General features: G+C 43.6%; 1 protein-coding gene across 1 annotated transcript in view; it reads right to left on the bottom strand.

Moving 5' to 3' along the window:
• Window positions 1-21,484, bottom strand: part of znrf3 (zinc and ring finger 3) — a 67,102-nt gene extending 45,618 nt beyond the window's left edge. The window contains 1 exon segment of the mRNA XM_003454145.5: window positions 20,961-21,484. Coding sequence (XP_003454193.2) covers window positions 20,961-21,191 — 231 coding nt within the window. The 5' untranslated portion in view covers window positions 21,192-21,484.
• Window positions 21,485-26,134: the final 4,650 nt, after the last annotated feature.

Genomic DNA, 26,134 nt, shown 5'->3' with positions numbered 1-26,134 from the left:
CCTTTCAAAAGATTCTTTCAAGTGTTAGGAGGTCTGGGACAAGGGCTATGCTAGGCAGAATGGACCAGTGGTTTATCCCACCTCTAAACTTAAAAGCAGCAGTCGTCTCTGCGTGTGGTTTTTGAACCTCTCCCTGTGCTTTTTCTGACCAGTGATCAGGTTAGACAAGTCCCTCTATTCAGAGCTACACAGCAATACCGATATCCCCAAAGAGAGGGAGGAGGGTGGAGAAGAAGAAGGGAGAAAAATCCCATCTGAGAGATTAACTCACAGCACCCAACCGAGCCAGTGCTGGGTTCACTGGCTCACTCGGTGCTATCTTGCGCACTAGTCTCGTTCTTAACCAAAGCATGTCTTTGATACTCGACTAGAAGGAATCTGGAGGCGTTACAGGTTTCTTTTGTGCTCTACACTGCAGTTCGTGTGTGTGTGTGTGTGTGGTGTGTGTGCGCGCGCATGAGTGTGTGTGCCAAGGCTGGGATTTCTTTTCTTTACCCCCCCTCGTTTCCCTCCTCCTTTCTTTTTCACCCTCTTCCCTCTGCCTTCATCTCCTGCTCCCCTTCCCCCATCCCAAACACCAAATCAGTCAATCATAAACATTTCCTCTGTTTTTTGGGGAGTTTTTGCAAAAATAAAATCCTCATAAATGCTTTCCCCCTGTCTACAAACTAACTCTACTATTGAAAGTTTCAGAGCCGCTGTTCCTGCGTATCATATTTTGATGTTGACCGAAGGTGGTGACCACTTCAGAAGAGTGGATTTTAGACTGAGGTGGTGGCAGGGAAGGGGGGTTGGTTGGGGTTGTGTGGGTGAGGTTTGACTCCCCTTGGAGATTTTCTTAAACCCATTACATCAGCTTTTTTCTGCTTCATGGGCTCCAAGTCCAGGGCTTTTGTGAGGGTAGAAAATGACCTAAATTGACATTCAGAATGGTCGTGGTTGGTTAATTGTGGCCAGGCATTTTTGGCATAAATAAAACAAGATTCCAGAGGCCTTCTTCTTTAAGCCTTTTACGGATTCTGCTTTTTAGTAAGCACAGCCCCCAATAATTGTGAAGTGGTCATACCCAGCTTTCTCAAATATGCTCAAACCTTGCAGATCAAAAGAGAGGAGTGTGTGCTATCAGAGTGATTCTGAGAAGTGATAAAGAAAAGAACAGTGCAATATCAGCGAGCAATTGCTCAACGCCCACATTCTGGTTCACCTTTTGAAGAAACTTCTATGGTTTTTCACCAACTGTGCAGTTTTTGCATTTCTGCTTCCTCAGTGGCCAACATATTAAGCGTTCCCCAGCTTTGATGGCCTCTTTGTGGTGATCAAAGTGGCACATCCGCATGCCGTGGTTCTCTTTCACTTACAAGTGCATGTTTTTCCTACAGATATGATCGCAGAAGTTGACATTTTGAGAAATGCAGTCAACACAAGCTCTCCCCAACAAAAGGGAGAGCAGACTCAAGAGAAAAGTGTGAAATAAGAAATGAAACACCAGTCCTGCTAAGCTCTACCCACACATTCTAATCAAAAGGCTTAACAATGGCTGGCCTAAAAAACATAAAAGAGAGAGGAAAAATTCAAAAGAGGCCACTTGCTGGTGCCGGGCAAACTGATCAGCTGCACATAGACTGTCAAAAGCTAGTGGGAATGTCAAAAGCACCACTGATCTCTCTCTTTCTCCCCTAATGTGATCAAACAGTGGTTCGTTCCCGAGAGGAGGTCAAAGAAAGAGAAGGAGAGAAAGTGAATGGGAGCTTTGGTGCGCCATAGGAAGCCGGCCACCAGCAGCATATCCAAGCAGTGAGCACAAAACAACATGCTGTCTCTCAAGCTTCCTTTCACTTCCATGGCGAGGGGGAAAAGAAGAAGAGTGGGCTGAGGAGGAAAGAGTGGCTGGGCAAACAGTAAGGGGTAAGGGCTCAAAGGGGCCCGGTTGCCCGGGTGAGGGGAACCCACTGCACCAACAATGTCCACCATCAACCGTCCGGCTTTGGGCCAGACCCCGCAGAGGTGCGCTTGGAGGTCAGTGGCATGGACAAAAAGGACTGGAACAGCCCTGCCCCTGGCAGAGCAGCTGGGTTCAGGGTATCGAAGCCTAGGATTGAACCGGGGCGAGGTGTGTGAATCTTTTAAACACATCCAAAACCTGTGGTCAGTGAATCAGCTTTAAAGATTGCTATTAGTTTCATGGTTGGGCAATATTTAAACATTTTTCAACACCGAAAAGCCTCTAAATGAGCAACCAGGTGCGGAGAACACATGCTATTAGCTTGTGCAGCATGCCTCCAGGATAGCTCCGATATTTGTTAGATGAAAGAATGGAGACTTGGACACCAGTGCTTTGCTTTACAGTGTTAATCATCGGTCGCGCAAAGCCAGGTCTCCACATTCATTAGTAACACATGTGGAGAATGTTCACCAGTGTTGGTGCCCAGCTCTGCCACACAAAACAGAAAGACTATTCCAGAGTTGTATTTTACAAGTGAATCAGTTAATGAGTTGAAGGATTATAAACAAAACCATAAACACAACAACAGTGGAGTTAGCACATCGATATATTAGCTCAATAACTCAACCCTAAACAGTTTTTTTCTTTATTTTCCAGCGTTTTATAAATGAAAAATGCACAGAAATACATAGTTTTGCTGGACAATGTAAGGAGGCAATAGGATAATGTTGTATGTATTGCACTCTCTGTTCATTCAGTATGATATCCAGCTCTCAAAGATGCTCTACCTATAACCCTCAGGCAATGTTGCTAGGAAGAGGAAACGTGTCACAGGCATGAATTAGAGCTGTATCAAAAATTCAGAACACCTCAGTGCAGAAGCTGGGGACAAGATACAGTTCATATGTGACCTGATTTAAACTGCTGAATGTTTTATTAAAACTCTTCAAAGCACGTTTACTTATTCATAGTGCACCCTGGGAGTTGTAGTTGACTTGTTGTTGCTCATCTTTTGTGTTGCTGACAGTTTTAAAAAGACATTCAAGAGTTAATTTCCCATCAAAGCCTCGGAAGTGCGCCAAAAGCCTGTCACCTGACACCATCTATGCTTCGTCAATCTGGGATGCTCCAGCAAACGCCTCCCGCTTTGCAAGTCTAAAGCATGCGCCGAGCTCCACTTTTTGCCCCCCTCCGCTCGGTCAATATAAGTTACCATAACGATCCAGCCACACCTCCCTCCGACTGCTTGAAAAACAGTTTGCGCACACAGACCTACACACTCACTCACTGTCCCTCCGCATGCACCAATAAAAGGGGGGTGGGGCCGCAGCGGTGATCGGACAAACAACGTTCTTGGACTTCTGCCGAGCGAGGCTATTGTGCAGGCGCGCAGTAAAGAGACACAGAGAAAGGTTGTGGAGGAGTGGGGGTGGTGTCGAGGTTGCTTCAATGGCTGGCTCCATCAGTGGGTGGAGATAAAAAGCAGAAAGGTGCCAAGTTGAGGCCTGGGCAAGGAGGTGAAAAATGCAGTGGCAGGTGATAGCAGGTGAGGTGGATTTAGAGAAAACATTTGTTTGTCTTCTGAGTAAGTTTAAGTTCAGATAATATTATTTGTTAATAATTAGTTAATAAAGTACCTGGATTTGTATAAATCAAAGTCTGATCAAACATTCTGCTAGTCATTAAACTAAACACAATATTTGTAAGATTTACTGCATTCAACTTCACTATTAGCCCGACTGACTCATGGCCCATATTTACCAATATATTCACTATCTTTCATGACCCTAAAGCCGAAGGGTTAAAAAGAGCAAAACTTTAAATCATCAGAGCTGCTTTATATTAAAGAACAAACTCCGAAGGGGAGAAATAGGTTGGGTTTGTTGATTTGGTTGAATAAACCCTCTAATAGTGAGTTTCTCTTCCATAAAAAACAAAAAACACAAAAACGGGAACATAACATGCTCTTGCGTATGTGTATCATTTCCTCATCACCTCATGGCCAGGTCACCTGACCATTTAATGTTAAGCCACACCACCACTTGAGAACGGTGTCTATGTATTTTAAATGTTCCACAATGGGTGGGGATATGTGTTTTTTTCATTTAAACTTTCAGGACTTGAGCGTATGCAAGTAAAAGATAACCCAAGTTTAAGAACTGTCATTAAAAAGTAATTATTTATGATTGGAGTTCTGTATTTCAAGTGATCAGCTTCGCCACAAGCAGCCGCAGCTTGAGAAGATGCCTTAAACACGATTGCAAAAACTGCAAACCTCCCCGGAAATTTATGTATGTGCCCTGGGCAATAGAACGTTTCCCTTTTTGCAGCAGGGTCAAAATAAATAGTGTACACAAGGCCAAGAGAGAGCCAAAGTACATTTTAATTGATGTGGAAATAATTCCATTACCATATAGCTCCCTATAAAGGGTGATTTGTTCTTTTGATCACTTCAGAGAGTGTTTATGAAGTCACTGTGGGATCAGCTTGGGCCCAGGGGCAAGGCCAGCCACTAGAATTCCTCCGAACATTTGTTTAGCAGCAGGCCAAGTGCAGAGCAGTGCACAAATGCCGTATTGTTCCTCTCCTTCTCCCTAGCTGCGCTGCCAGAGGTACAAGCTGACGGAGGCAGTGGGAGAAGAGGAATAAGCGCTCTGGAATAAGCAAGACCCAGAGGATAACCATCGTTTAAGAGTTAAACATCAAACCTACTTTACACAAATGTATTTCCTGTCAGCAGCGTTAGCGGGCTCTTTGAAAAGCTAATGGCCAGCATCTAAAGATAAGGTCATTTCACAGTTCAGAGAACTGTTCAGCTGCCCAGTGGTCAGCTCTTTGGCATGTTGTGGCTTTAATAGTCAGAATCCACTGTGTGTAGTGCACAGAGGTAATATTATGAAATAGCTATAAATCTAAAGACTCATGAACCTGACAGTAAATTATACAATCGCAGCCAAAAAGTTCCTCCCACATTCAAATATTTGCATGGGGACGTTTGAAGAGGTTTATCTGCCCTGGAGTCCAGAGACTGTAGCGCTATAAACCCCTAGGGAGCCATGTTATTTGATTTGTTTTTTATTAGATGCAAGGAACCACTTAGCTGACTGTGACCTACGGGGCATTTGGCTCCACATCTAAGAGGACTGCAGGTTGCAAGTCCTTTTCTGGAAAAAGAGGAGCTATGGCAAATAGTGTCCCTGGAGACAAAAAAAGGCTTGAAAAACTGTCTGAAGTTAGAGTCATTTAGAGAGGATGTCAAAACAAACAATCTTGAGTCTTCTCAGGAGGCAAAACTCTTAAAGTTTTTGAAAACCTCTTAGGTGGCTTGGACCCATTTCAAACTAAATCTTGCAGAAGCAATTAGTTCAGAACTCGTGTTTGTTCTGAACATTGAGGTATTGGCTGTTTAAAATAACAGACAATTGATGCGATAAAACACTGTAGAGGAAAGGGGCAAACTAAGGCTCTTTGAGGGTATTCCAGCACTTCACCATGACGTGATAAAGCTGACTATCCAATTCAGAAGATCTAAGTGTGATGAATGGTAAAAGCACACGGCTGGACATTCAAATGCCCTGGCAAGTTTGGCCTATTTCTGTATATGAAATTCCACTGCAGCTATGGGTCAGGACCTCTTGGTCCTTAGGAAAGAATGTGTGACTTGGAAAAGGGCTGTTTGCATCCTCTGGCCTCCCAGCTGGGAGGAAAGAATAAGGATCAAAGAGGCTCTGCGAATCTCTAAGAGGGGCATTTGGCATAGACCCGAAGGGGCATGTGAAGGGTCTGGGAGAACTTTCACTCTTTATGCATCAAGCCTGGAAGCTCCAAACAGCTTCTCCTTTCTTTGTTAATAATTTGAAATAAAAAAACATGAAAAGACTGCAACGAGCCTCAGCTGTTAGTGCCCCCAACTAGCATGTAAACATATGAGATGTACAGTACAGTGAGCAGTGTGTTTACCTCACTGGCCATCTAAGCAAAGGTGGATGATGACAATGATGAAACCTCTTGTAAGGCCATTGCAGCGCCTTCTTTGTGAAAATACTCTTCTGTGCTTATCTGCCAACTTCATATCAGCTTTAAACCAGCTGAATGGCCTACAGTCAAAGGAATCACAGCTTTCAGTTTTTATTAATATCTTACATCTGTTCCATGAACTGCATGAGATAAATTTCATCAACATGATGTCCCCTTTTTAAGCCTCCTGACTTAGGCATTTTGCCCCATCTTGTTTTTTGAAACCAGATGTCACCAGTAAGGTGGTAGGACCTGATGGAGAAATTACGCTGTCCACTTGTATAGTAGAGCCTTGTCAATCACAAAGAAGAAGCTGCTACTTTCAGCTGTTCCCTTGTTCACAAAGGGCTCCCGCAGTGGGTAGCGCTGCATGTTTGATTTGACAGAGTTTTAATGCCGGATGCCCTTCCTGATGTAACCCCAAAGAGATTCATGTATCCCCCTGGGATTAGACCAGGGACCTTGTGCTTGTTTTGAGAACGTGCAAACCACAAAGCCAAAGTCTTAAAAAAACAAAAACATACCCCGCTTTTTATCGTTTTTAATACAAAAAGAAGCTACATTAACAAAAACAGCATTTCGTATTACATGACCTGAAACTAGTTATTTAGACCATAAACTTGGTTACTTAGTTAAGTGTCTACCGAGTCAGGCAATACACATGATCATTTTCTCATAGACTTCTATACAAACTGACTTATTTTTGCACCCAGAAGAGTCGGTCTCTGCAGCCCCTTGCAAAATCAACAACACCAACATAACTAAGTATATCCCCACACAGGTGGCTATTATAGTTGGTGCTCTGGGTGTGTCGTCTCAGCTAAACTCATGTGTATGAATGTAACAGGCATGTCACAATAACAAGGGCAGGTCGTAGGCTGAGAACAGAGCGTCTTTTGTGGGGCGAACCTGGACGATCAGCATCCTTTGTCAGGCTTCTGCCCCTACAAGAGAGCTGAAGCCTCCAGACCTTCAGCACCTAGTCTGCCAGCCAACCAGGGCCCAGCCTGGAGAAGCCTGTCATCACTACCACAGAGGCCTCTATTCATGCCCGCAAAGACAAAGCCAAAAGTGTACAGCAGCCATCCAAGGCATCCCAAGCATCCAGATATCCACCAGCGATATCATTTTAGGCTTTTGTGAGCCTGTGCTTTGGTTTACCCGCCGGTCTATCCCTACCATCCCAGCTCTCCTTTCCCTCCATGTCAAGGATTTATCTTCTTTGTGATGCACAGACCTGACATACGCTGCTACTTTGCATTGAAACCGGATGCCAATTAGAACTTCATGTAAGGTTTTAAATATACTTTACATCTGTTTTAAGTTACATTCTCTCATTGGCCACATGTGAAATGACACTTTTTACAATCGCTGCAGCAGTTTTGTTTTCACAAAAGACTATTTACACTTGTACTCTTTGTTGGCTGAGCAGGTGAAAGAACAAAAGGCAAAAGAGCTTCAACCTTGTCGACGTATGCATTACTGCCCATTTGCCAAATGCTTACACTCTCTCCAAGTGTCATGCAGAAAGCTTACTTGTGTAACTAAAAAGGCAGGTGTTTAGATGACAGTGAGGCTGCACTGTAAAGAATTTACATTGCTGGCTCCCATGTCAGAGCCTTTCCGGCATGGCCCTCCTCTGGCCACACTGGGCCCCCGAACTCTTGTGGTGAAATCTCCACCTGCTGATAACATCAGCCCCCCAAACCTCCCCCTCCCCTTTTTCTCGGGCATGTGTGGCGGCCACTGATAAAAGAACGGCAGATAAGAGGAAACACAAGCTGTGATGAGGAACACATTGCGAGCCAGGAGTACAGAAAAGAACATCAGCCCAGTGGAATGGAAAGACAAGGAGAGAGATAGAAGAAGGAGGGGGTGGAAAAAAGGAGGAAAACAAGCCTTGAAGGAGTAAGAGAAGAGAATGGCAAGGAGGCAAAGTGAGAATCTGAGACTGATTAGAGGAGAACACCGGGTGGAAGAGAACAAAATGAAAGCTGTTGTGTATCCCCAGGCTAAAAGCGGAGATAAGATTACGCTCTGTCACACAAAACTGAAAAATAGTAAATATGAATAGTTGCAAGACTTAAAAACACACGTTAGTCCTGCAGGGAAACTGCATTAAGTCTTTACAGTGTATTTTTGAACCAAACCCGCTGCTTCTGAGATTCAGGATGCATGTGGTTTGTGGAAAAAAACAAACAAAAATTGAACTGCAATCAAGCTCACAGACAAGTACCTATAAATATCGAAACACTAGAAGTAGCATAAACACATAGTACTGCATCCACACAAGAAGATCGCTGTGTACAACACTGTTGTTGTATTTCGCAAACACGAGAGAAAGGGTGCAGTGTTCGGAGTGAAGAGTTTATGAATACATTCATAAACTCCATCAACTGACAAACCTCCAGATCTTCTGCAGATTCCAGATCTGGAAAAGGGAAAACTGTGAATGTAAATAAATCTGAGCTGTTGACACAGGCAAAGAGTGGAGTAGACAGGTGCCACAATGACACCAGTAACCTCCAGGGGATGTATGCATCCCATAGCGGTGTCCCCTTTCAAGATGGACACCAGAGGGGACAAACCAGTTGGTCCATCTCCGGGGTGTGAGCACAGCAGCGGGTCACTCTGTTACAGTCAGAAACATCCACAGCACAGGCAACGCTTCACAATCATTAGCTCGGATCTTTCGGCACAAAATCTGATTTCCGTCCGCACTAAAAACACTTTGTGTCCTTAAGTACAACACAAATGTTCATTTGTCTCATTTTAATTATATGCTGAGAAAAAAAAAAACTTTCTATTTTACTTTGTGTTAAATTATGCAGGACACAAGCAGCTCTGGTATGCTTAAAATCTAATCCATCATATATGCTGCAAAGCAGTCTATTAGCCTGCATTTAACCCAGTACCTCCTACCCCTGGCCAGGCTGCCTCCTATTGGCTCAGATTCAACGCAAAGTGTCCCGCTAATCCAACAGTTGTCTGGCTACGCTGAAAGTCACCTCTGAGTCCAGCTCTAGCACTCGCGTCAGGAATCCACAGGCTCTTTGCATACCGAGCGGCCGGATATCCTCTAGTTAAAGAGGGTCCTCTAAGCCAGGGACATGTGTTGGAAGACTGGGGAGGGTGACAAGGGGTAGGGTTGTTTTTCTGGGCCTGGTGGCAGGGACGTACAGGCAGTGCTTAAAAGGCCTTTGGAGTGACATCAGCATCACTTTGAGCTGGCACAAATAGTGAAATGAGAGCAGTTCCATAGAAACCAATCCATTTTCCTGCTGATCCTCCGAGCTCTGCAACACGCCGGCTAAAAGTGCAGTTGCTTCTGCTCTGAGCCTGCGGATCTGCGCATCTGTGAAAGGCTTTTGTGTTGCTGTCGGGGCAGAACAAAGTGAGTTCAGGTTACTGCACTCCTCCCGTTATTGGCCCACATTGTCTCTAATTATTCCAGCAAACATTGACACAGCATGTGTGGTCCCACTTTTATACACCCTCCCCCTTCCCCTCCCGTGCGGAACAGAGACACAAGACGGAGCAAAAAGACACTGAGAAAGAACCAAGAGAAGGAACGAGCAAAAGAAACGCACTTGCATTCACAGCTGTTAATTTTTTATGACACAATTGTATGTGTAACTGGCTTACGATGCTTTCATGTGAAGAGGACTGTTGCGTTATCCTCACCTTTCTTCCATGCTGCCTCAACTCACAAGGATAGAAGCGCCATGCCAACTCAAGCTTTTAATACATAAGCAACCAAGACCAATCAGCAGGGGGGGGGGGGCAGACTGCAAAAATGATGGAGACTTCCTGGATGCAGTAACCAAAAAGCTGAAAAAAGCCCTTCTCCACAACTTAAAAGCTCAATCCCACACTCTAATTTGAATTCTGAAGCTTTCCCGTTGCCTGGGCGATTCAAACTCCAGCTTTTGCAAAACAGTAATTATGACAAATGTATGCATCAGTACCTTCCCAAATCCTCGGTCCATGAGCTTAGCTTGAGGCAGTGCTGCAGGAAAGCTGACCGAAATGCATAATGTGCGGTTGCCAACAGGAAACGGCTCAAAATCGGGCACAAGGATAAACTCGTGTTAAATCAAAACATAAAATTTAGGAAATATCGTAACAGGCGCCTTAATTTGTTATCACCTGTTATCATTTGGTGGCAACACTACTGAAAAACCTCAGTGGAGTGTAAAGCCATTATGGAGAATTCACATAAAAGCCTTTCTGAGAAATTCCCATCCAGATTTTTACTGGAAGCCCAACTGACAAAGTGACTGACTCAGCTGTCAGGAAGCACGGCATTTTAAGTTTTGCAGATGGGTTCTGATTAATGTTAATGGATTCATATTTTCTGAATTTAACAACCCTCACCGCCTTTGAGACCGGATGCTTTGGTTTGAAGCTAATTAAGATTAGGACAGACAAGTGTGGCACTTGCAAGCACAAAAGCCCTGAGTGCTCGATAGCGAGTCGAGACCACATAACTGCACATCTAATGTCACAAAAAGGGTTATTACTGAAGCACACATGTACCCACTCGCTACCCCTCAAAAGCACCATAAGCTTGCAGCTCCTATATATATATTTTTTTTTTTTGTTCAGATTGCTGGTCATACAACATCCACCCAATGTAGTATCTTGGACACCCGACCTTGTCAATATTTTACGCTGTGAGCTCTGGTGTGGAAGTCTCTGAGCTAATAAACCCAGTCTGGCCTCATGTTGCTGTTTTTTCCTGCCAACACATTACTGACTGTGCACTATGACCATTCATTAGCATGTTATAGAATAGCCTTTAGATGATTGCTTTACTAAGAGCCCTCAGCTTGCCAGCTTAGTTAGGTTTAAAACAAAAACAATGCCAAATGGGTCTCACCTAATCTTACTCCAGCCATCACAGACTGCGACATTTCCATAATAATGTTCACATTTATGCATCTTTTATTAGGCTACAGGGCATGTTTCATAATAAAAACAAAGTGAAAAACAGTAAGTCTGAAAGTTTTATTCAGTTTACAACTGCTGTGAAAAACTGAAACTATTGCATCAAATTCCCAGCACCTAAAAAAAGTGCATTAAAAACAAATTTGGTCTCATTTGTCTTGTGGTTTGTTTGTTTGTTTTGTATAAAACCTATAAGTATAAAAATGACAGTCTGAGGTTTTGTTGATCCTCTCATCCATTCCCAAAGTGTGAAACTACTCCTGCCATGATGCTCAGATCCCAAGTATCATTACTTTTAGATCATAAAAGTATCAGAGCTTTTTCTTATGCATAAATAATACGACCTTCAGATCTTCCTGCATTCATTATATGAGAGCGAAAAAGATGCTTCCAATATGGTGAGGCCACTATCCAAATCTTTGAGCCACATTCCCTGAGATGTGTTTACTTCGAAATGCCTGCGGGATGCATGTCACCCTGGGGGTGACAATTTGACTATGTCACATGCCTGTGGGATGCAGACAGAATAGCAAAGGGCTGTATTGGCCTGTCTTTTTCTGTCATTCCCATCCTCTCCCACTCCATCTCTCCTTTCTCTTAAAACAGAATTCTGAGAATCTAGATTTCCTTGACATGTCCAAGGACACGCTGTCATTAGTGAGCCAAGTGTGTTTGAACAAAGTGCCCATACAGTGTCAGGGGAGAAGGGGAAAAAAAAGCATATCTCCTTGGCCTTTTATGAAATTGCTAAAAATGGGAAGAGCAGCTTTTACAATGATGCATGACACAAGGATGAATCTAGATAAATACAAGAGAAGTTGTGAAACAGAGAAAGCATACTGACAAAAATAATGATGTCCTCCATTTTATTTTGCTTATTTAGCGAGCTGTAAGCTGTGGCATATGCTAAAAAAACAGAGGGATAAAGTCTTGACATTTTTCCTGACAGTAATATGCAAGAACAATGAAAGGTGAACAGATGGATTGCAAGGAGAAAGATATGGACACAGCTGGCCAGGAGTAATTATCCTAACCTTTTCATAAACACTCGGGTTCATGCTGAGCCAGGAGGGTACAGGTGGTGGGGAAGGGTGGGGTCTGGAGTAATGCAGAAAAAATGTGCATGGCATAAAAAGTCGCATCTATTAGCCAAACTGATCATGACGATGTTTTAATGTATTTAATTACCGATCAGGCGTCTCGTTCATCAAAATATACCTCTCGTGCAATGTTGTTGAAATAAAAACTCATTTTAAAATAATATCTACACTGATATTAGTGGAAAAAAAAAATCATGCCTGATAGTACTGCATTATACAGCTTTCCTCTACGGAGTCCCATGACATTTTGTATAATATTGGCTTGGACAGAATATCTAACATGTAGTATTGGATATACCATGTAAGCCTTCCAATACTGGCTGAAAGACTTAGACAGCACTTCTTCCCCAGCGTGAGGTTCAATTGCAGTATCCACCTAACAGCAGCACTTTAGAGGCAATGGCACCTGCAAACTGACACTGAAACGGGGCCAACGCAATCTATAACTCACAGTGGTTCGCCACGCTTTCTGCCCTCCGCCCTCCCAGCAGCACAAAAGTCTCAGTGTGGATACAATTATGTGAAACTGCTGGCTATTTTGCTAATGAGGCTTTCACTGATGATGTGCTGACCACATAAGGAACATTTCCAGTGTAACTGAGCATTTTAACTGCTGGAACACCAGTAAAACAACAGGTTAGAATGAAAAGCAGAACACCATATGTCTTTGGGATAGAGAATATTTTAATAATCAGTTTCTGGGAGGAAAAAAAAAAAATCAGAAATGAACTGCCATTTGTAGCAATAAAGGAAAGCTTTGATACAAAATCAGTTTTTTCCGCCCTCCATGTAAGTATATTAGCAATTTGCTGCAATAGCCTTGAGCTGCAGCATTACAGCCTTCATTGCTGAAAATGCTGAAGCCTCTTTTTTTCTAACCAGCAACAAAGGCTTTGTGCTGCCGTCCTGACTTGTGAAACCGACCCCAGGATGGAGGAATTAAAAGGCTGGACTTCAAATGAAATAAAGTGCAGCTGTTTAGTACTAATTTAACTTCAAAGGGAACATGCACTCGCAAAACAAGGACGAGGAAAAGATAACTTCAATCGGAGGCATGCAAATAACCTCTGGCATACTGAATCAACAACAGCAAATTACTGTTGTGCGCTGTCAACAACGGAGATACTCTCCAGCAGCGTGTGCTCGGCAACTGTCATGAGAGCTGTCAATGAGTTATCAGCCTGATTATCATGGGGGCATTTTGAAGGGATCTGTAGTCGTGCACATTAGAAGGGAAGTACACGCTATCTCACACATGTAAACACAAGACCTGTATAAACTTTACAAAGAACAAAGTCAACTCTGTTTCACCTGTTGTATACTTTAGAAACGCCCCGTGCATGTACCCATCCACTGAAATCAGACCAAATCCATTTCCTGTTCCTTTTTCCCCCCACTGGGATTCATCCAGCAGCAGTGTCAGGGGGTGACCCAACACCTTCACCTGCAAGGTGCTCAGGCTTCAGCCAAACACTCAAAGTATTTTTCTCACCGTGCTTGTGCAAGGGAACACCTCCATCTTTATTTGTATGGGAGCGGATTTAGCTCGGGGGCCTGCAATTGCATCATCACTCGGTTTTGTGGCGACGCATATCAGGCCCGGCATTAGTCAGAGAGGCCTTTGAAGAGTTTGGCCCAGCCCTCGCTCGCTCTCTTCCTCTCTCCGCCTCCCCTCCACCCCCACCTCCGCACTGCCTTTGATGTGAGCACGCGGTGCTGCGCTGAGCATCGTGGCCTCCCAGGCCTCCCTGCCTCGCCTGATCCTATCTGCTCAGGCGGCACATTCATGTGGTTTACACCCGCAGCATGACTCCCGGCAGCTATTCACCCCAGCCCCGCAGGCCCCTCCCTGATCAGCCCTGTTCAGGGTCCAGGGGCTGGACAGAGCTGCTGCATGGCCTGAGCTGCCGGCAGGGATCGAAGAGAAGAAGCAGAAGAACAGGAGGAATTGTAGAGGCTTTATGGAGGCCCTAGGCTGTACTAGGGAGCTTTTATTGGCATAGTTTGTCAGTGAAGATTCTACATTTGCAGATTCATAAAATGGAAAAATTTCACCTGACCCTTTGGGATTTCGGGAGATAAATCTGTTTTGCGTTGGCAAAGAATTTACTCTTACAACTACAGAAAAAGTGATTCATCTTAAATGAAAATGAGTTTTCCTGGGGATAGTCCTTCAGCAAACATTACAGGCAACAGAAAGTAGAAAACCCTGTGTCCCCAATACCTTCAGAATCCCCATGAAACAGGGACAATATAAAAATAGAGTCAATTTTTCACTTCAGAATCCAAGGCGCATGTTTAGCAATAGGAAAAGGAGGAGGTGGGAAGATGCAGTGATATATCTTCATTGCAGAGCCAAGAGACATGCAGCGCTGTGCCAGAAAAAAAAATTACACAGATAACCCAGCTTGTTCACATCTGACCAAGCGAGACCAATCCATCATACCTCTGACCTCATTGTGTTACAGCCTGCATCGTCCTCATTACTGGAACAACTACCTGCAGACACAAAAGGAGCCTCACAGTGGTCTACGATGGGAGGGTATAGATGAACATAATGGGGTCAGAGCTTCCACCTGAAACGGATTTATCCCCATCTGGCACCCCTGTACATGACCTTTGCCACTGCTGTGTAGGAATCCATTAAAGGGGGGGGGGGGGTTTCCTCATATACAGGCTGTCAAGGGGAACATTCACAACATTAATATGGTGCATAAGACCGAGGTTGATCTGACATGCAAAACCTGTATCTGCTTCACTGAACCGTAAAGAAAATAAAATTGAGCAGAGTTAGTTCAGCTAGACCACAAAGTCGAGCTTAACTGCAACTCTCACAGAGCAGCTAATCTCAGTGTCAGCTTGTACAAGCTGAAGAGTCAGCTGATATCCTTCTATACATCCGGTTGGTAAATGTCACATAAGGTGCACCTATTTGCTTCATTCTCTCTGTTTGTTTTGCTTTGCATCTGCAAGCTACATTGCAACCCACATGCACCCCAGCACCTTCTTTTAATGCCTTAACCAGGTTCGTATCTGACGCCTTTGACATCTGCTCTGCCACCTTATGCTTTCCCTGTATGCTCGGTCCTCCCATAATGGAGCCATGTTGCTAAATATAAATGTCTGCAAATTGAAATAACAATCTCCTTTTGACTATAGAGGTCCTGACAGAACTATGGATGACAAAAGGGCAGGATCTTCACATATTAATAGCACCATTGTGTGCAAGTGTTTTTGTTCTTACACATGAGGCTCGTCATTATATAATGATGTACACAAAAGAAAGAACTTTGAACCTGGTGTTCTTGAACTTGGATGAGTCGGAAAGATCTGAGATAAGACTTCTCCTTTCATGAAAGACAAACAAGACGAGTGAGGGCACAACGACAGTAAATATACTTAGGAAGGATGAAAAGAAGACAGAGTGCAGGGCTAAGAGGGAAACAGACTCTTTGCACAGCTACCTTCACTGGCAAAAAAAAAAAAAAAAAAGTACAACAAAAGGGGCGACTGGCATTGTGGCCTTCCACAGTTAGTCAGCACATTCCTTGCCGACAACAAAGCATGCCTCTGCCTGGATGAGCTACTGTGAGCATTGTCATTTCATAACCCTCGACCCTTTAGCCTTTGTTTTGGAGACCCTCTGTGTCAGTAGATAAAAATGTGGGCAGAGAGGATGAACTGGGCCTTTCAGCACCATTTCATCAAATGCAGGCAAACACACCAGGGGTTATTCAGAAAGTGAAAACCCCACTCAGGACTTCTCTTCATCTTTAACTTGTCACAAATGTGGAAAAAAAACCCCACTTAAGACAGGCAGCATCAAAGAAAAATCATAACCTTGGGGGAAATATGAATAAACATTTCCTCATTACTCAAGTGCAATACAGAGGACATATGCAAGAATTTCATACAAGTGAGCTCAGACATGCAATCTATCGATTGCATGTCTGAGCTCATGTCAGGAGAGGACTGACGCGGGTGAACAGAGTTACTCTGGAAGAGGCCTGGATGCTGGAGAGGAGGCAGCCGCGAGCATCACGCTGACTGCTAATCTCTCTTGGAGTTGAACATCAAAGATAAGCTCAGCCATTCAGCCCAGTGGAAACTAACATAGCTACTGGGGCCACCAGTACCAACATGCACTTGTTCCAGGTGGAGCTGTGCATTCAGTGGGAATGTGAGGCTCAGAGAGGCAAGCGCAGGAAGATAAGACGGAGCAACAGAGCCAGCGGCAGGTGAGCAAAACAACATTTCAGGGTTGGAGAAGCAGCATTTCTGAGTTGAAAGAAGTTTGGACAAGTACTAAGCGATCAAAACAGGAAGTCAGGCATTTCAAGATTGACAGACATCTCAATATTGACTAAAGGTAATCATTACCATTTGGCACACACTTCTTTGAAATTACTATCATTGGAACTGACAGAAATGTTTTGTCATATCAAGCAATTTGGGAAGTAAAAATGTCAGATTTTAGCAGGTTGGTGTCCTCAGAAGCGCAACTTGTTTAATATCACTGGAAAAAACGTGGAAATCTATCATTTGAGCTGTTTTCCAGCCAAATTTAAAGACATCAGACGATAAAGGAATTTTTAGTTACGTTTTGACTTTAGGAAAGTAAATGCAACCCTGAGATTTGTTTCAAGAATGAACTGACTTTCTGTATCCTAATTATCAGGCTGTCACTGGAGCAAGGATAAGTGGGACACAGAGGTGGGGAACGGTCTGAAACTAAGATCCAGGGGCAGCGCAATTCAATATCAGCCCAGTTCACCTGAGCTTCAACTCGAAGTCAGCGGATGCATGAAAAAGACCAGAGCAAAGGTGTGGGATGAGTTTGTGCATATAAGAGGTGGGTGTTAAGCAAGAGAAAGAGAAAAACAGTTTAGTCTGTTCTATTCCAAAAAGGGGAGAAACACAGCCTCAAATTACTTTGGCTGGGACATGAAAGTGAAACAGGGTGGCGGTTAAGAGACGATAGCACTTAAAATACAGCTGCGACCGCCAAGCCAATAAATGGAAAAAAGTAGGGAGCAGCACTTTTAACCTTTTAAACCAGCATTTGTGTACTGCTACTGTTGCTTTGGCGCTGGGAGTGGCCCGGTCCCTGGCACCTACCGTCTGGGACCGGCCCATTATGGCCTCTTGGGGTTTCCAGGCTGTGGCGAGAAAGCGCGCTGGATTCCTTAAACCACTAAAGCTCTCATTATAGTCTAAATGCAGCGCGACACAACTCCTGCCAGCTCCAAGGTAGGAGCTCCAGTATTTAGGCTCATCGTTGTCTTCGCTGAAACCACCACTTTACCCCTGCACAAGAAAAAAAAAAACAAAACTGCCACCTTGAAAGGAGTCGCAAAGCTATATAGCTGCTGACAGTTCATATGCATGGAGACGAAGCTTAAAGGCGAATGGGGTTCTGGGTGCTTCTGGACGTGGGATTCAGGGGATGCTCTGTGTCCCCTCTGAGAGGAAGTACGCAAGGGCACGTTATTCCCTCTGGTTCTGGCCGGCGACACTATGAGTTCCATCTGGTCCCCTGCGTGCCCCTGCCACGTCCCTGCCTCAGCTCTTCACTCACATGCTGACAGCACGGGCCCGCTGGAAATCAGAGGCAGATGTGAACTCATGCAGTGCATCGAAGCTCATTTCGCTACAGGAAAGATGATTTGGCGTTTGAGAGACAATAAAGAGTGATGAGCAGCAGATGGCGTTTCCCTTCATATTAAATCCATTCTAATCAGAAACGCCGCGCGAGTGCTGTCAACGGCGATCAGAATGAAAACAGCACAGCGATGGGAAGCCTAACCGAGTGTTTTGTTGAAATCAAATTATCGGTAAATGCAGAAGCAGGATCTGCTGCCAGTGTGAGAAACGCACCTGCTTGAGTCAACCAGGGAATGATTTGGTTGTGCCATCAATGCCCTGCATTCAAGGGTTAACCGAAGTCCGAGCTACCGCTAACCCGTGGAAAAGTACAGCAAGACTGCAAAACAAGAAATCGAATGTTCAGTAGTTCAGTCGCAGGTGATCCAAATTAGGCTTTCCCCCATTTAATTAATTGCTCATTTTCCTTCATTATAGTAGCCTATAAGGCAGGGGTGGGCACCGAGGGCCGGTGTCCCTGCAGGTTTTACATGTGTCCTTGAACCAACACAGCTGATTTAAATGGCTAAATTATCTCCTCAACATGTCCTGATGTTCTCCAGAGGCCTGGTAACGAACTAATCATGTGATTCAGGTGTGTTGACCCAAGGTGAGATCTAAAACCTGCAGGGACACCGGCCCTCGGGGCCTGGAATTGCCCACCCCTGCTATAAGGCAAGTATTTTTTTTTTTATCTGAGACAATAGGTGAAAACCATTAACTACCTGTACTCTGGTTGCCTAGAACCCAAGTTGAGTTGATGCTGTAAATACACTCTTAAAGTTGTCACGCCTGTTGATACACACACACATACACACTGTCTCACGTCTTGACAGAGTGATTTAAGGAGACATTGATTACTTTGCTATTATGGAGCTGAACTGTAGCAATCAGGGAACTGCCTTGGGAAGCCTGGGGTTTGGCACTGTGGCCAGATATGCGTCATCATGCTTCCCCCCTTTTAGACGAGCTCAAGAAGCAAATTAACTTAATTTATTATTTTTGGCCCCGGCAGCGTGTGCCACTTTTTTCTGCACTCTTCAGTCAGATCAGTGGGGGTGTTAGCTTTGGGGAATTAGCAAAAGGAGAGTCCGGAGCATACGAGTGGTGATCGCGGTTGGGTCTTTGCTGAAGAGTGTTGCCAAGGCCCCACACTTTTCCCCGGAATCTGAACCCATACCTGCTGAGGTCTGACCGCTATTATACACACACATAAGGTAGCGCAAACCCCTCAGGGCTCTGATCAAACAGAGGACCAGAGGGCTCCACAAACCTCAGGAAGACTTAAGCGAGCTGCTTATTCGCTGAACTCGAAAGCCTTGAAAGTGGACAAGTGCAACCGCTGCAGAGATCACCGGAGACAAGAACCTAAATATTTGAGTTTAACCCAATTCCAGTGTAAAACAACACCACAGAAATTTCCCAACGCGTTCCTGCAATGTTATTTTACAAGTATAGAATTCAAAAGTAGGAAATTGGATACCAGTTTTAAATTATACTCCTCACGTTGTATGATTGTCATTCATTGTCAGTTTCAACTTACATAAATCTTTGGTAAAATAGGAAATTCAAGACAGTGCTCGGGCCCGGACAAACTGCCCCTCCTTATAGCCTGACAAAATATAAGCTGTCTCTAAGTGGTCAGAGGCCATGTTAGCAAAGAAAGCAAACCTAAATAGATGTGGTTTTCAATGTAAAGCTGAGGTCCGACAATTCTGTGTGGTTACCGAGTGGCGCCAAATGGCCATCACTGTGTATAAACAGGGCCCATTTTTGTGCTGAGTATCCCTGCCTTTGATCTCCACATATCATGTTTATTTCAAAATAAGAGCCTATGTTTTTTTGTTTTTTTAAGGGGGGAAGCAAAAATGTGCACTCAAAAGATGCTGCAGAGCAGCTGACTACACTGTTGCAGAGAAGTGAGGGATGGCTGAAGGGTGCTACTAGCTGTCTCGACTAAGTGCATATGCTGGCTGACTGGAGAGCGTAACGGCAATGCAACAACACAACTGAGGCTGAACCTGATTAAGCCTCAGATCCACCACCACCCTGCAAAAACAAATGGTCAGGAATGATTATGGCTGTGGCTTCCGGGGTACTGATGAGCTCACTGACACCCATACTGAAATGATGCCTCCGATCACACTGCAACTGTTGACAAACTTCATGCACATAGCCTTCATATGGATGATTTCGCTGCACTCTGGCTTTTACAAACAGCTCCCAGTTACTGCATAAAGCTTCAAAGAGAGGACACTGGCCATTCAAAAACTGCTTTACATTCAAGTGGCTTTGAATCGCCCACAAAGAGCTGTGCACCCCCTGATCCAGGACATGTTAGAGGTCAGGAAATATAACATTAAACATCAAAGCTTTTGCACATAACTAGAACCCAAACTCTTAAAAACAGTGTCCAAGCACATTAGGCAAGAATAATAAAACATCAAATACACCCTTCTGGCACTTAAGAGAAGCTTCATATTTTAGTGACTCCCACACAGAGTTGGTCCAAGCATAGCCAGCTCCAGCCAAGTGCACTTGTCATGTCTGAGGCCAGGAAATAAAAGATGGAACCGGGATGCTTCTTCCACGACTACTACGCACTCTATTCTTATTTATTTGTGTTTCCGCCGCCTTGAAATAGTTACAAGTGAGTCTTATCCAAAAACGTGCCACTACAAATGTAGTGGTGACGGCTGCACACCAACAGGGTGCAGGCGGCGGGACGTGGGGTTATTTTACATGTTGGTCCGGTCAATAAAAGCAGTGCTATTCCACTACTAAAACTTGCTTTGGGTGGTTTTAAAGCTGGTATAAAAACGCGGCTCAGCTCTGACACGGACAAAGTGCTAAATACGCACAAATAGTAGCTTCGTAGTGTTTTAATAGTGGCCCTTGCGAAATGCGTAACGCCTGCTCGCTACGAGTTTACAAACTTTTTGGAGGCGGTGGTAGGGTTGTAGCTATTTAACAAAACGGCTCCAAAATGCGTGTGTTTCAGACTGAGGGCGACTGAATGTAAGGCGCGTTCAAGTGAGCTCCAGACATCAACAAAATAACTTGCAAGAGCATGTTTTCCCTGTGAATGAATTCCACAAGATAGGAGCCATCTTGTGACCGCATATGCTTGCAAGCGTCGTTACCATCCTCACACACACACACACACACACCATGTACAACTCTTGTCAGTCCCAGCGGAAAAAGTTTCTAGGAGGGCAGCTTGGTTAAATTACAGCCCGGGTCCCGGTAGCGTTGCTCGGGACCGCCGCTTGTCATCCCCCGTAAGAAAAAGGACACTTTGCACGTACTTGAACGATCTCCCCCTCCGCGCTGATAGTGGCTCCTGCTTTGGAGAACCGTCCCTGCAAGCCAGTCGTGTAAGTAGTATAATCTCCATTGGGACTGGACTCGAACAGAACCACTTCCACAAAGGCTGTATCCTTGGCGAAGACGGTACCAAGAGAAGCGGCGACCACCAAGATCACCAAGACCACCGAGTCGGGCACACGATCTGAGCCTCTCCTTGGTAAAATCATCATCTTGCCGGCTGGATCTGCGCCGATCGGGACATAATTTCACACGGATGAATTAATCGGGTGAAAATAATCGAAATCAGGTCTGTGCGCTGTGCGGGCGATGCGTCAAGAGTCAGAATTGTGCAATAAAAAAACTGAGCCTTGGCTGAAGCGTGTTTATTTCACCACCGCGAACCCTGTCAATTACATTGCCTGCAAACGCTGCCTCTTTCCCTTGCTCTCTCGCTCCCTCCCTCTCTCTCCCTCTTTTTTCTCACCCTCCTCCTCCTCCTCTACAAAGCGGATCTCCTTTGATCTCTAAACACGTGATTTTTTTTTTTTTTTAGTTTTTTCTTTCTCTCTCCCAAAAGGGCTCTATCCCCACCCACCACTCTTTCTGACCCTCTCCTTTGCACTCCCCTTTCCGAAGTGCCAGCACTTTGTTAAGGAGGCACCATTGACTTCACTGCGCACTGAAAGAGGCACTTGTTGTTTGAGATATCGTGAAGTTTCACGTTAAATTTGAAAGTTATTTGAGTCTCTCGAGTCAAATATGAATTGCAGTCCGTATATTTATTCCCTTCAGCAATCCGTGGCTGCCCGGCGGCGTTTTTCTTAGTTCGGAGTCCTCGGTTAAATCTGTTTTCAGCCGTCGTGCCACCTTAAAACAAACACTACCCTCTTCAGGACGCTTCGTGATTTAACCGGGCTAATTTTCCAATTATGTTCAAATGCGCTTACCTTACAGGTAACAATGTTCGTTAATAAGAAGTAGTTTCTCAGTATGACGCCCAAAGTAAGTATGCCATCACTTTTTAGCTTTAGTTCAATCTAATATAAGGAAATTTGAATAAAAATATACATAGTATTTTATAAAGTACCGTGTATGGAAGCTAGCTTGATATAGCTGTCTATCCAAACCTTTCATGAACAGCTCATCTCATTGCAGCTCACTTGAACACATTTAACTATGCACCAGTCTTAAAAGGAGGTGGTGTCTGTAATTTCACATTTGTAAAAAAGCTACAGTACTGATTCAGCCTTTATGATACATTGTGCATTTATTAAGAAAGGTCGGTTTCACAACCTAATCTTTAAAATGTGCCCACTGCACTTCTCTTTTATACAAACTGTTGCTGTTATTTACTGCAGAAGAATTATTACTCAGTCACTCTCTGGAATAAAGGGTCTATTGTGAAATTTCCCTGCAGACCAGCTCCTGGGGAACATCTTCAGCCTGCTGCCTTTTATTTCACCGCCTGTGAGGCTTCATTATGTGTCTCAGAATAAGAATCTTTTTATTCCTAGAAGGGGGAAAAAAAACATAATTTGAATCTTTGTGCAATTGAACAATTCATGAAAAGCGCTCATGGTACCATGCAAGTGATGATGGTACTGTGTGAGCATTGTTCTGTCTTTAATGTAGGCTGCGAGAAAAAATATAGTCTAGTAATGCGCTCTCATATTTTAAGCAGAAAGCTGGCCCTTTTTTCCCCCTCTCAAAATATTAAAGAACAATAATGAAAAAAGACTGATTCTGCTCTGGAGAGACTAGTCTGCAGTATTTTCACCACACTGGCCTCTTGCAGAAAATGTAAGAGCTCTGCACAGTGATTAATATCCAAAAAAGCGTAGAAAACAAGGTTTCATCTTGCTGTCAGCTGTGTGGCAGTGTGATTATGAAAACCAACTGTGAGGACTTTTCAGGTCAAGAATGCAGTCGCCTGTGGAAGAAAGAAAGCGTGATGGTCAACATGTGTTTGGACTCAAAAAAAAAGGAGAGGAGAGGAGGGGAGGGTGTGGGGGTGGCAATTCAAAGCCAAGACTTAAGAAGTTCTTCAGCGCCTTCAGCATGACAATAATTTACAGATCAGATTGGACACCCCTCAGTTTTATGAATCCTGATCCACACCACATGTGCTGTATCTGCCTTGTGACACTCTTCTTTTTCTCTCACTCTTAGATAGAAATGAAACTCGGGCACATTTGACCGAATAAATACATAACTGATGGGACTTTGAAAGCACTGCCTGCAGGCATAATGATCAAAATTAAATTAGATTTACCTTATCAGCTTACTAAAGGACCACAAAATGCATTAGGAGAAGAGTTACAGTGATCCAATTACTCACTAAAGGGCTTATTCCTCTTTTATTACAAGTCTGCCCTCTGCTGGATGCTGTAAGATTTCAATCCACAGCAACTTTTTAATGCTTAAAATCCATTTTTAGTTTCTTGTCATTTAGATTTTATCTTCCAGAATATTTAAAGGATATACGGTTGGTAGTCTGAATTTTTAAATTGATTATGGCTTCAGCAGTATGCGGAAAAATTGTCACATTTCGGAGATTCGGCAGCAGCTGCGGATCCTCTCCTGGCGCTCCAGTCTCTCTGCACCAGTGTCTAAACTCGGGCCACCCTGAGAAGAATCAGCTGTCTGCTTGTTTAGGCTGAGTGAGTGCTGAGGATGAGAACGGCTCTGAGTGGTGATGGCTGGCTCAGCTCTGTGCATTACTGTCCCATCTCTCCCTGTGAGCTGTTCAGTTGGGGGATTTCTGTGGGATTCATCGGCTGATTTAAGATGTTTCATGTGAAATTACAAAGCCGCACAGCACTTTCCTCTCTTGTCTTTTCAAACACTCTTTATCTTCTCCTCTTCTGACTCTGTGGTGTAAACAAAACTGAAGCTGAAGAAAGTGTTTTGACTGTAATTAACATTTTAAGGATTTGATGCTTTGGGGGTTGGTGATTTTTGAACTGTAAGTCCACCTCATTTTGGGGTTTTGGAAATGCTTGTGGCATTGTCAGACTAAATATTTACTCTGTTGATCATAAATATAAATAAATAATGATTCATTTTCTCCATTTATTTTGCATTCTTTTGATGCTGCCCAATTTTACACAACGCAGATGTGCATTTTTTGGGATAAATGTCAGTGTCATACACATAATGTAATTCGTGAAGACTGTATTTTTTATATCAACACTGATGCAGAAGAACAACTGTTGTTTATTTTGTACAGCTTACTTTTCCCATCCACTTCCCTCCCGCCTGCAAGCATGCCATTGTTGATAAGAATTTGGCTTTAATTGACTTGGCTGGATAAATAAATAAATATGAAATACACAAGAGCACGGGTTACTAATAATACCCAAAGGGAACATTTGTGCACATGCACCACGCTTACAGCCTCTGTGAATCGTCCCTTTGTTGGTACAGTGCTGACGTTATGTTTTAATGAAGAAAGGAGATGATGAGGAGGGGGAGCATTTACATTCATGGATCCCAGAAGAGTGCATCGCTGCAGTGTATTATTACACAAAGCAATTAGGGGGCCCCACAGCCCCCCAGATTATGATTTCCCCAGTACGAGGATGACTACTGACTCCAGCAGGCTCGCAGTATGCTGCATGTTTGCAATGATGTCACTGAACAAACCACAGTGGGAAACTCTCATGAAACGATCTGCAACGAATTATAAGTTGAGGGGACAGTTGGGGAAAAATACCAGCACCGAGGGTGGGATGATGGAGACTCCTTTGAGTCCTTTGAAAACATTATTTATGGACTGCTTGCCAAAACAAATGAGGTTTCATGATGAAGTTAAAGTGGCAATGTGGAAATAATGCTACAATGCCAAGAGGTCCTTCATTGGGGATTATGACACATATGCTCAGGCCCCTCACTAATACAATTTAAACATAGACTGTACATAAAAGACAGACAATCGCCAGCTGCCATCTTGGTGTTTTGAGTGAGGGTTAGGTCTGAGTAGCCCCAACATAAGAAAATGCTGCTTTTCTTCATCTTCTTTTTTTTGGTTACTCCAATAAGGACTACATTTCACAAAATAAACATCATTCTGTGTTGAAACACATTTTAAATTGAGCAACTGAGACCATAAAGAAAATACTGATTTCATACAACCAGTAACACATAAGGTCATTTTCTTGTAGACTTACAGTCTGACTTTTATTGTGAAACCAGAGGATAAAAGGTAATAAGAGCTATGTGGAAAGGTGGCTCACCTTCTGTAGGCTAATCTCTGTCTTTGGTGATATATGGGCAGCCTAATTCTCAAAATGCCACGGAGACACTGAGGATTCACTGGAGATTTGCACCAATTTATTTCACGAGGCAGAGGCTTTTGTGTTCTCTTTCCAGAGGTAGTGTAGGTGCCAGAACAGCTAACAAAAAAGGACAAGAAAGGACTGTAATTTGTTGAAAATAGTCTCTTAGATTACAACAATTATTATGTACTCACTGGGGTCAATTTCTTCTCATGCATTAACATGTTTTACATGGTTACTAGTTGGGTGTTGAGTGCAATCTCTGGGTACTCCTGCCTGAGGTTTGTCTATGTTAATATTTTAAGTAACACACCGAACACAAATTAGAGACTATGCCTGAAATTATTTCCTATTTACAATATAGTGAGAAAAACTTGAGTCGCCTTGAAGCAACTGTTGTTGTGATTTGGTGCTATATAAATAAAATTGAAATTGAATTGAATTGAAATTAAACTCATCCTCTACCAATTTATCCAGTTACAAGACTACACATTCACTGGTCATTTTATTAGGTCCACCTTGCTAGTACCAGGTTGGACCCACCTTTGCTTCCAGAACTGGCTCAATTATTCATAGATTTAACCAGTTTGCCCAGAAATTTTAATGCACATCGGTATGGTAGAATCAGGAAATGGGCCAAATCTCAGCCCATACCTCACTCAAGGGAACACAGATCACCTGCCTTCCACCTTCTGATGCTCAGTTTGAGGTTGTCTTGACCGTGTCTAAACAAAGAGTTGCTGCTGAAGTTGAGCAGGTGTATCCTAAAAACTTTATCCACTATACAGTGCCCTTATAATGAAGCGAAAAAGTAAGGGCTACTATGCCATAATGTAACAATAAATGCAGAAACAAACATTCAGACTGTCCTAAATTTCAATTAACTGCTTATTATT

The sequence above is a fragment of the Oreochromis niloticus genome, linkage group LG12, assembly GCF_001858045.2.
Source record: "Oreochromis niloticus isolate F11D_XX linkage group LG12, O_niloticus_UMD_NMBU, whole genome shotgun sequence".
NCBI classification, from domain to species: Eukaryota; Metazoa; Chordata; class Actinopteri; order Cichliformes; family Cichlidae; genus Oreochromis; species Oreochromis niloticus.
This window is presented reverse-complemented; position numbering and strand designations above follow the sequence as displayed.